The sequence below is a fragment of the Aspergillus undulatus genome, assembly GCF_047715775.1.
Source record: "Aspergillus undulatus strain CBS 261.88 unplaced genomic scaffold BDV17scaffold_85, whole genome shotgun sequence".
Taxonomy (NCBI): domain Eukaryota; kingdom Fungi; phylum Ascomycota; class Eurotiomycetes; order Eurotiales; family Aspergillaceae; genus Aspergillus; species Aspergillus undulatus.
The window spans coordinates 27049-38235 of record NW_027396689.1 but is presented as its reverse complement, the minus strand read 5'-3'; the positions used below and the strand labels follow the sequence as shown (position 1 = coordinate 38235).

General features: G+C 47.1%; 4 protein-coding genes across 4 annotated transcripts; 3 read left to right on the top strand and 1 right to left on the bottom strand.

The window, feature by feature from the left end:
- Positions 1–739: 739 nt before the first annotated feature.
- BDV17DRAFT_276519 (uncharacterized protein) lies at positions 740–1281 on the bottom strand. The gene is made up of 3 exons (XM_073759346.1): positions 1221–1281; positions 944–1160; positions 740–884 (listed from the first exon to the last, which is right to left on the bottom strand). Exons 2-3 carry the CDS (start codon positions 1081–1083, stop codon positions 782–784), a joined length of 243 nt encoding a protein of 80 aa, XP_073610456.1. The 5' UTR covers positions 1084–1160; positions 1221–1281; the 3' UTR covers positions 740–781.
- Positions 1282–6752: 5471 nt separating this feature from the next.
- On the top strand, positions 6753–7761 carry BDV17DRAFT_276515 (uncharacterized protein). Its single transcript, XM_073759345.1, has 2 exons — positions 6753–6930; positions 6982–7761. Coding segments are annotated over exons 1-2 (462 nt in total). The 5' UTR covers positions 6753–6929; the 3' UTR covers positions 7443–7761.
- Positions 7762–8871: 1110 nt separating this feature from the next.
- On the top strand, positions 8872–9541 carry BDV17DRAFT_276514 (bZIP transcription factor). The gene has a single exon (XM_073759344.1). The coding sequence runs from the start codon at positions 8886–8888 to the stop codon at positions 9480–9482; it is 597 nt and encodes a 198-aa protein (XP_073610454.1). The 5' UTR covers positions 8872–8885; the 3' UTR covers positions 9483–9541.
- Positions 9542–9993: 452 nt separating this feature from the next.
- BDV17DRAFT_285277 (uncharacterized protein) lies at positions 9994–10722 on the top strand (the record flags this gene model as incomplete). Its single annotated transcript, XM_073760682.1, has 2 exons — positions 9994–10302; positions 10372–10722. 2 exons carry the CDS (start codon positions 9994–9996, stop codon positions 10720–10722), a joined length of 660 nt encoding a protein of 219 aa, XP_073610453.1.
- Between the last annotated feature and the right edge of the window lie 465 nt (positions 10723–11187).

Sequence of the window (11187 nt, the reverse complement as noted above, 5' to 3'; positions counted from 1 at the left end):
GAATCAGTAATATTCAAGTATTATAAAGACTCTTAAGAAGGTAAGTAGTACTAGCTATCTATATTTTTTTCTGGATCAACAGCTGTTATACCTTCCTTATTTTATAACTTAGTTACTAACAGTTATCTACTTTTCTCTTGTATAGATCCGAGACCTAGCTGTCTTTATTAACGCCAGTCCACAGCGCCGGAAAGCATTTCTTGAGCTATAAACGATAGAGCCAAGGCTGGTACCAATCCAAGATATTCGTACACGATGGAATTCTACCTTCTTGATGCTTGATCGGGCTCGAAGGATCCAGGTAGATATTAATCAATACTGTGATACTTATCACCATACTCGATTCAAACTTGCTTCAGAGGAGTGGCGTCAGGTTAAGTATCTTTTATTACTTACAAAGCCTTTCTTTGACTTTACTAGCGTGCTATCAAAGACAAGAGATATAACTATCCAGCATATCTTCAGTATCTACAACAAGCTATTCAACTATCTTGATCAGGCTGAGGAGAGGCTTAGACACAAGTCTGTTCCCTGGAAAAAGAATATACTTATAGTAATTCAGGCTGCCAACACAAAGCTCCGGAAGTATTACGCTAAAACTGATGAACAACCTTATGGCTCAGTTTATGCTATTGTAACTATTTTAACACCATCAAAGAAGCTTCGTTACTTTGACAATGCAGACTGGAGAGGCCATGATGATTATAGGAGACTAGTTAACTTTGTAAAGTACTATTGAAATATCCTTCAAGAAAAGTTTAGACTCTATCAGTAGCTAAACTCAAGGGATGATGAGCATATTTCCTGCGCCGATCAAGCCCCCTGTCGAAGATACACTCAGCGCCGATTTCATTGCACTTGTTGCATGGTTGGCCGCCGCCGCACTGCTGTCAAGTCAACCGGTGTTCACCACATCGCACAACTTTGATATCAATCCACGTACCTTCGACTTCCGCGCCTTACACGCCATACACGCATGAAGCGTTTCGAGCGCTTGGGCAGAGGCCCGCTGGGTCGTAAGGTATCGTCAGGGTAGAAGGGGGCGATAGCACGCAGGGATTTGTGGTTTGTGACTGACATCATGTTTCCGGATGGCGAAAGGGCGGTTGAAGAAGCCGAGAGCAGTAATAGCTCGAGATTGCTTCTTTTAAGCTGTGATACTTTTCAAGGGTGATGATGTCAGATGTGCAGGTGTGGTACGGCAGCGTCGTTGGACTGACTCGCTGAACCCCGCACACTGAGTGCCGGACGGGCTGGTATGGCTTCATAAGCGGAAGAAGACCCCTTTTCGACTGCGAGTCTCGTCCGTGTATAATCTGAGTTCCTGCTCACCAAAAGCGAGTCGCCAAAGGCCATTAGTCCACGGCAATTTACCGGAGCTGACTATCTAATAAAATTGTAGTGTTGGATCTGGCAGAGAGTTACTAGAGAATTACTCGGATCCCATCGGAATCGTATATCATTTGCATCAATCAGTTCGCTGATACACGGCATCTCAATGGGCGCCCCTCCCTCCTGCCTTCCTGATAATCACCCCCGTCGTTACACCCAGGTCGCATGTAAACCCTTTCAACGAAGTACTTGTTATTCATGCGGCGATCACATGATTGAGAAAATATTCATTGTAAACAAGTTTGATTCCAAAGTGTCTGTCCAGACTCATTGATAGCACCGTCCCGGTCCTATGCGTTCAAAGCGGTCAGTCAGTAGTCACAGCCTGCTCCAATTGTTGCACCTGCCTTTAAATTGGAGCAATTCTTGCACTTCGTGCAGTTTACCATGTTCGAGTAATTTTGGCAATTGATATAGTTCGTCATGTTAGAACACTGCTCCTGCTCGCATTTTTTGCATTTCCTGCAGTTGCTGCAGAATGTCAGTGAATACAGTTCGTATAATCCGAGCACTGAAGTTTATAAAAATATACATTATGGCATCCTGTGAAGCGGCTTTTAGCATTGCCGATTATTAGTAAACTCTGTAGGCTCATCTCTGCAATTATGACAGTTGCTGTTATTCCTATTCCCTTCGTCGCCTCTGGGGAAGGCAATTAGTTGGCGCTTAGACCTTTTTAAGAACATCGCTGTCGTTGAGGGATGCCGCGAGCTCACTCGTTTCATGATGTAAACAAGATAATAGTTTAGCAATGTCTTACGAATTAGTGGGCTTTTTGCTAGAAATTTATATTTATGCTTCTAGGCGTAATTTTCCGTGAAGGTGTTTGGCCCCCTTAAGCATACCTTTAATTCCCACGGCCACTAGTGCCGCTTAATAATTGGAATGGAATGGCGTTTCTGATTTCCAAAGTGATCACTTTCGGCGTTGATTTCCAAGATTCTAACATTCTAGCTGTAGAGAGGGAGACTGGCGGTCACCCAGGCGGACTGATAACCATGGGGTTCATTCGATTGAAGCGCAACTATTAAACGGGTAGCTTCCTAGATCGAACTCAACACCGCATGGGCCTCTTGTATCACCCATGTTCATTGGGATATGTTGAGGGCGCGACAACTCCAGTTCAGACGGGTTGTGGCCGTGGAAGTTTGGGCGTCCGTGGAAACCCGCAATTGCATCATGAGAACGCGACACCGAGTCTGAATCCTGCCAGTGGCTACGAGAATCCCCGCCGTCTGCTTGACCAGTGTAATTCTTCGCCTGCTTAATCTTACGGCTAAGGTAGACATGAATAGCCTTGTCCTCGCAGCGCGAGTGCATGAGGATCTGATCCTTTAGAGAAAGTAGTTAACTGTTCAAGGTTTTGATCTCAATATCCAGGCTAGACCTTCTGCGGGACACTTCCTGGAACCTGTTCTGAAGCTGCTCTGTCTCTCGCTTCTTCTTCTGCCGTGACTTGCTGGCTGCTGCGCGGCTCCGCTCTAAATGTTTTGCACGCTTGTCTGTGTCACTGTATTGCCAGTGCAGCGGAGACAGGATTTGTTGCTGCTCATGTCAGAGAGTGGAGACTCGATAGTTGTCGAAGCTGAACTCCGTGCCGCGTCCGGCAGCGCTCCAGCCGCTGAATGAAAAGGCTGAGGAGCTCGGCACAGATGGGCAGGGATGCAGAAATGGTGCTGCTTGATTCATTTCAGCGTCGATTGACTCTTTGCGGCTGTCACGCGGGGCTGGTCGGAGTGCGCGGTTACGGAGGCGTGGTTGATTGACATTGTTACCTTCGTCTTCCATGTTTGGTGCCATGGCCTGCACGGAGCCTGTCTGGTTGGACAAAGATTGTATATAGAACATCCCCATGTCTTGGTGCTCGTCTCTTTCTCTAGTAGCTATAGAGAGATTAACTCAGGAGAGAAACCGTTTCCCAGGTGTAGAGGCTCCGAGGCGACCAAAGAGTGCAAGGACGGATCAGTCTAGCAGAAAGCAGCCTGGGTAGACATTCTGCCGATTTGCAAAGACGGGCCATGGCTTCAAGGTTTGGCGTACGTAGTTAACCAGGCTGTTTATTTGAAAACTTCTCTCTACTTCTGACTTTGATCTCCTTGCGTTGGTAATAAAGGGCGGATTGCTTGAAGTAAGCTTTCTTCTGACGAGAAAGCTTTCTTGGAATACGTGCGCTCTCCGAGGCACAGAAGCTCAAAGTAACAAGAGTCCGTGATGAGGCAATAGTAATGAACAACAGGCCTCAGATCAACTAGGTTAATTAGTTACTAGAGGATTTAGACACAAGCGTCAAGCTTAGAGAAACCGACAACCGACAAGACAGTTAGCACGAGATTTTAAAAGAAGGAGAAAACGATGGGCTCAGTGAAGTAGAGAATGAGCTACTATTCTGATTCCGAGACTACTCCACATTTGGTGAGAGACCCAGATCAGTTAAGGTCTTGACGTTTTTCGCATGGAAGCGTCCCATCAATCAACTTAGACGGTCACCAGAGGGAGATCGGTCATGACCGCATAGTAGATGGCGCGAGACCCGCGGGATTGGAATCATAGAATCAGTGACGCTTTCGCAGCTCGACTGACGGCATTGCGGATTCTCGCCCAATCAAAGATACAGGAAAACAGGTGCGTGGCGGGTCCACATCGTTGCCTCGCTAGTCGCTTAGCATTTGAACCGCTGCCGTCTGGACTTTGGGTAGAACCACGATGCCGTACCTTCGGAAAGCTCCTCTTCAGTATTATGACGTGTGGACATATAATGAGGTGCGCGACTTGGTAGGAGTTTCTGCTACCTTGACCTTAGTCAGATTTGCAGCCCCAAATTGGTCCGTAGGACCACGCTGGCCAGTGAAATGTCGTGCGGATGACGGGCTACCGTTGTGGTCCATCAATCACTGATGAGTTGTAAAATGTAATGGGCCGCCCTCCGCACTAGGACGATGCAACTAGATGACTTCATTGAGGACATAAATTTATATATATCATGTGACAAGATGCGCGACAATGGTGAAGACATCGCATTTGGTTTTCCCTATCAACTACCTACATTCGCGGTGCTTGGAAGGCTGAAGTTCGAAATTCAAGTAAGTTAACTCTCGCAACTCGAATTGTGTATTCACAGATGGCAGGATCAAGAGCCGTGCGCCTTATTAAAGATTGTACCATCACATTTGCAGGCTTCCGGCATGTTCAATGATGCTCCACCATTATTTCGAGAATTCTACCCGCAATATATCATTTTCTTCATCGACTTGGCAGGACTCTTTGACTGTTGCGTATGAGTGCAACATAAATAAGTCTGGAAAGTGCTCGGTTGCATTTACAAATGATGGGCTTGGCGAAAGTAGCATGTCCGCAGCAGAGATAGATGATGCTCTTCGCGAGTACTGCAGTTCTTTTGATCAGACAAGGCTTCTTAGAAGACGTCTCATATTGGCTGAAGGGGCGGATAACAACTTAAACATACGTCCACGAACTAAGACCGGCCAGGAGGAACGAAAGACCCCCCATTTTCCTGTATAAATTTCCGGGAGGGAAGATAAATGTCTAACGAACAATTATTACCCCGTGTTTTGAGGACCAATCCGAGAATGCTTCCGTCTTCCCATTTGTTCAATTCGAAATATCGGACTGGTTTAAGGCAGTAAAGTGGCCCCATTCTTTGAATATTTAGATCCGGCAGAGACTGTCTATTTTAATTCGGAGCAACATAACATCTTTCCACTAACAGCGACGACCCTTCGACAGTACAATCTCTCCTTGTCTTGGACTGACATGTTGCCATTAGATTCTGCTTTCAGCCTTGGCACAGTGCAGTTGATTCAAGCACTCGCTTCTCCAATATCTGGCGGAGTATGATAGTTGAAGTATAGTGAGCTGCCTCGATATCACCGGCTACTACCAGGATCAGTCGATCTTCCTCCCCGTATATTGGTATTTGCGGAGTATTCAGGTCGACTATCAATTCGACGCGACAGTTTCAGATGTTGAACTGTGTTCTAGAGACAAGCACCGTCTAGCCAAAAAGATCAAGGTGGTACATCACGGTTTTGCACGTACAAGAAGTTAGGTTCAAGAGATATCGTGATAATCGCCGTGGTAATTAATCTGGTCGATGAGTGCTATTCAGAGCCTAAATAATAATAGCGACATAGTTGACGTCCTAATTTGGGAATCTCATCCTACACACTGGGTAGTAAATGCTATTTTGGAAAGACAGGAGAGACGGCTTGCCACAATACTCGACGTCGCGGTGCGGAAACCGAGTATTTGTTGGCATACGGAACTCAAGGCAGATCTGAGTTGCCAACATTTTATCTGACCCATTAGATGTCCTATTGTTGAAGAAGCCCGCTCATATCTCACCTCCCCCACTTTGGCCCGCGAGGTCCTCCAGCGGTTCAAGCGATCCATATCACTGAAAGCCGGTCAACAGCGCTTTCGGACTAACTCTCCAGCCACCTCCGTCTCGCAATGTTTGCTGCCACATTCAGAGCATCTGTACTTGGCGTACCGTTGCTGATACTGCCTTTTTTCTTCCTGGAATTTGTTAGCAAGCATCCACATTTGTGCATTCTAACGTTAACCTCTGCCAGATTCATCTACTCATCTTTGGTCCTATTTGGAACCATTCCATTCTTTACCGAGGATCTTAGAAATAGTAGAACTAGAGACAGGTTGAGTCTGGGCTGCCGCCGTTGCCTCGTAATTTGCCTGGCGATATAGTATAAAGGCTAAAAGCAGGTGTCAGGCTTCTTTGTAGAAAAAAGCAGTCCTGCTTCCGTACCGTTTCTTGGTTGAGGTATTTTTGGTTCTGATTGGCAGAGGCAGGATAAATTTTTTTGGCTCATTATTAAGTCTCTCCACTACATCAAGAAGTGACTGCGTTAATTCCTGTCCGGCACTTATATAGCCCAACACTGTAGACCGCCAGACATTTTTTAAAACCAAAATTACTACTGTGTAAGCTACTTTTGTATTTCTAAGATGGACGTATTTTACTAGAAAATAAATATGAAGCCAGCTAGGTATTGAAGTTGCTCAAGGAATCCGCCATGAACTGCCTTCTAATAGAGCTGCTTGAAATCATTATCTCGTTTGTTCCACCAGATTCACTGAAGAGGCTTTCAATGGTGAATAGTTTATTACGGGAGCTGTGCAACCCACTGCTTTTCCGGTCAATCTTGGTTGGAAATACCCCAGCGCAATTTGAGGGGTTGTGTCACGGTGCCAGCTTAGGGCCTCATTCCGGGCACCGTGCCCGGAATGAGGATCGCGAGATTCTGCCTGTTCTGACCGCCCGGCTGACCGTTACTTCCTGAACTCCGATGTTGATCCCGTTCCTGACCTCTGAGCAACGTCTTGTTACCTCGAGTACCTGTGTACTAGCCTGATCCTGTGTTCCGCCTGTGTATCTACTCCGTTAGCCTGTTCCGAATACATTCCTGAGCCCGCACCTTGACAGTTGCTGGAAATACCAAACTCTTCCTACGCTCCATTTGTGAGTCATCCGCTACGAGGCAAATACTCTCCCTGACCCTAGTAAGTTCTTTATTTATATCTGCATAACAGATTAAGTCTCAAAGATACCAGTGGCACCCAGCTTTCTTCCATCTTGCAAAGGCATAGTACATCCATCTAATATTCAATCGCGCATTGACGAGAAGCGGAAATTCCCACAAGCAAGTGACGTCCTAAGCGAAACGCTTCCACGCCTTCCCAATCTCAATACTATTGAGATGAATCTCGTGCACGGAATTAAGGATCAGTTCGGCCATGCGTCAGGCTATATGCTTCCACATCAAGACTACTATCATGGTCCGTTGGAAAAACTTCTCACAGCTGCCCTTATGGCTCAGCAAAATAGGGTGACAGTCCAGGCGTTCCATATAAGCGGATTCTACCACCAGGTAGCAATAGACGACTGCTTCCTGCAGGCATTGGCCTCAAGGGCCCTATCAGAGGTCAAAGAAATACGCATTATCTCAGCATCACCAATATTCCTTTTATTAGCGGAATGCCTCTTGTGCGGCTTCAGCGTCTGGAGCTTATAGACATTTGGTTGTCTCTCGCAGCCCTAGAAGAGCTTATTCACCACGCAGAATACCTTGAATCGCTACACTTGGAAGATATATGGCTGGTTGATGAGTTGACAAATCATGGACTTGGGAAGGGAATCAATGTATCGATTAGTGAGATCCTGACACAACTAGACCGGCCGCTTGAGATCACAATAACATACTGTGACAGTACGCGGCGGTTTGTGAGCTAGATGGCAATCGTACTTTAATCCGAACAAAGTCGCCTACGGGGACTGAGCAGTTGTAAATCACCAGCGTGAAAGGTGCCAGACACGCCACTCTAGGACGTTGCAACAAGGAATCTGTTCTAGCCACTGACTTCTGGCCGAGGAATAGTAAATAGTACAAATACCCCAGGCCTAACTCCGATAGTCAGCTTTAATTACAAAAGTCCAGAGAGCAAAAAGGGCCATCCGAGTTTCATTTTTTTCCAACAGGAGTCGACACTATTCACCATCCTTGTGAAGGTCTGATTGAGCGAGAGTCCGCACTGTCATGGGTCAAGCTGCGAAAGCGTCATACATCTAGTTGATTGGCGAAATACTTTCTTTGGAAGACGTCAAGACCTTAGCTGATGTGGGGTCGCTTGCCAAATGTAGGTTTCCCCGCTTACAGCAATTTGTCGTGAAAATTGATATAGGAGCTCATTCTCTACTCTGCGGAACCCATTGTTCTCTTCTTCAGTCCCATGCCAATGTCCTTGTCAATTGCAAACTAAGCTTGACGCTTGGGTCAATTTCTTAGTAACCTCGTCCACGTGAATTTATCTGAGACCTTTTGTTTCATTTGTGTTCACCATCGCGTGTGCGTACTCCAAAAAATCACCCTTGTCGGAAGGGACCCTACTTCAAGCAATCCGTACACTATTGCCAACACGAGAGAATCGAGTTTCAGAAGTGCAGAGAGGCACCCAATACGCACGGCTGGTTAAGTTGTACGCCAAATCTTGGAACCAAGGACCGTCTTTTGCAAATCAGCAGAATGTCTGCCCAGGCTGCTTCCTACCAGGGTGATCCGTCCTCGGACTCGCTGATCGCCTCAGATTCCCTATACCTGGAAAACGGTTGGTTTCCCGAGTTTATATCTCTATCGTTATTAGAGAAAGGGGACCAGCATCAAAACATGGAGATACCATTTTTATCCAACCAGACAGCCACCATGGAGGCCATGGCACCAAACATGCAAGGCGGAGATAACGACATTAACCTACCACGCCTCCACGACCGCTCACTCCGACCAGTCTCGCGTGACAGCCATGAAGAGTCGATTGACACTAAAATCAATCATGCGCCACCGTTCTTGCACTCGTACCCATCTGCGTCGAGCTTCTCATCCATCTCAGTCAGTAGGTGTTGCGCTGCCAGCCATGATACGGAGTTCGGCTTCGCCAGCAACCGAGTCTCCCCACCCCCGTACATGAGCAGGGACAAACACCCATCTTCGCTGCGCTGGCAGAACAGCGACACAGACAAGCGTGCGAAACATCTGGAGAGGAACCGCACGGCAGCCAGCAAATCACGTCAGAAGAAGAAGCGGGAGACGAGTGAGCTTCAGAGCCGGTTCCAAGAAGTATCTCACAAAAGGTCTAGCCTTGATAACGAAATAAAAACACTGCACAGACAACTACTGTCATTGAAGGATCAGATACTCTTGCACTCGCGCTGTGAGGACGAGGCCATCCATCTTTATCTTAGCGGCATGGTCAAACAAGCGACGAAGCGCGATTCTATCTCCTCAACAGCGGATGAATTGGATGTCGGGGACCCTCGTAACTCGGCGTCGCCTTCTGGCGATACAGTTGGGAGATCCCACAGATACGCAAACTCCCCTGGTCACAACCTGTCTGGTCTGGAGTCGCCGCACCCCCAGCACATCTCAATAAGCATGGGTGATACAAGGGACCTGCTAAGCGGTGTTAAGGATACCGGGATGACCCATGAGATGTTTTCGCAGCCAACTGTTTTCGCAGCCAACCGACGCAAAAGTCTTCACGTCCAGTTGGGGATCTCTTAATGTTTTATTAATTTGAGATGCTGTTTCTTTCGCAGCCTATGTCATGTATACCGTCATTAACAAACCAAGCACACGGGTGGTTGATAAATTCATCTGTCAAAAAATTGTCTGCCGGCTTTTATTAGCCTGCTATTTGGGCCTGTAATCGGAACCTGTCGTTTATGCGCTGAGTGCATAGCTGGTCTAGAACATCAACGTCTTGTTCCCAACTGCAATCTCCGGTCGACCACTCCCGTAATTGTTAGCTCCTAATTGGCTCCCGTACCCAACCAGCACCAAGCACCATCATGATGACGCTGGTTAAACCCAGCCCTGATTGGCAAACACTAACCAGGTGGCTCTAACCCAACAATTTACGCCTTGTGTAGTAGTCAAATTTCTGCACTCCGCAATCGCATCAGTTGGACTTCATCATGACGTTCAGCGTTAACTCCATAAAGTAGCCGTAGCGGCCGTCCGTTCCATTGAGTGGCACAACCAAATATATTTTCCGAACACCACTTGTTTCAAGATGGCCATCTGCCTCACCAGTTCAATTCGCTTCCCAATAAGAAGGTTCATACTTCCTATCCAGTACCGCTGTATTTCCCAATCACCCATTGTCATGTCGCCTCGCATCATCGACGCAATCAAAGATGATCACCGCGAGCTTGAGGACTACTATAACAAGATCCTCACAGCGAGCACCGACAAGAAGAAAACCCAATGGCAGAACCAATTTACCTGGGAACTTGCCCGTCACTCCATCGGCGAGGAACTTGTTGTTTACCCCGTCTTCGAAAAGAGCGTCCCGGCGGCCGTGCTATGGCAGACAAAGACCGTAAGGAGCATTACGGGGTACACCTCCCGAGCCTAAACCAGCCAATTAAAGCATGCCCGTCTAGCAAAGTACCTGGTCAAAGAGAAGCCCAAGAAGTTCCAAAACCTGAAAGCCTCTAACCCTGAGTTCGAGCCAACAATCAAATCGCTCATGGCCGATCTCTCCGAGCACATCAAAGAAGAGGAGGCAGAGGATCTGCTCAAGCTCGAGAATGCAATCTCTAGCACTGAGAGCGAGAAGCTGTCCAAGTCGTTTGGTCGGACTAAGATGTTTATACCCAGTCGCTCGCACCCCAGTGCCCCGGATAAGCCGCCGTTCGAGACTGCTATTGGCCTCCTGACGGCGCCAATTGATCACCTTGCTGATCTGTTCCGCACTTGGCCGCATACATCTGGGATGCCGAATCCTTCTACTAAGTAAGCATGGCATTCAGCTAGTAGCCTATGAGCAAGACAACTATTGCAGGAGCTATTTTCTCGATCGTTAATATTCTGCATGTGGCAAAAGTTACAAATAACGGCCACTCTAGTTCTTCATATTGTCGCAGCCTATCTTAAGTGCCACCATTTCTGCGTATGCCTTCGCTGCCAAATGACGGACAGAAGACTTCGGCCCTAAAGTTCCCAATCCACAGCCGAGGCGTTAAATCCGTAGGTAATGATAATACTAGGTATCGCCATTTCATTGCTAGATAAATGCGGACAATTTACAAGTCCAGATTGTGATAGGTTCCCGCTTAAAAAACCGTTTCGTTTCGCGATCTAGAAAAACGAATCAATGCATACTCTGAAAGAGAACTGGCGCCAGGCCATCTGTGCCCTGTCAATAACTACGGATGGCGTGACAGATATATTAGACAATTCTGCCACTATAGGCCAGACAGCT

Excerpts from the sequence above, each read along its gene's own strand:
- BDV17DRAFT_276514 (XM_073759344.1), top strand. The coding sequence starts at position 8,886 with ATGAGCAGGGACAAACACCCATCTTCGCTGCGCTGGCAGAACAGCGAC.
- BDV17DRAFT_276519 (XM_073759346.1), bottom strand. The coding sequence starts at position 1,083 with ATGATGTCAGTCACAAACCACAAATCCCTGCGTGCTATCGCCCCCTTC. Across the intron at positions 885-943 it reads GTAAGGCGCGGAAGTCGAAG|TGCGGCGGCGGCCAACCATG; the intron begins GTACGTGGATTG and ends ACTTGACAGCAG.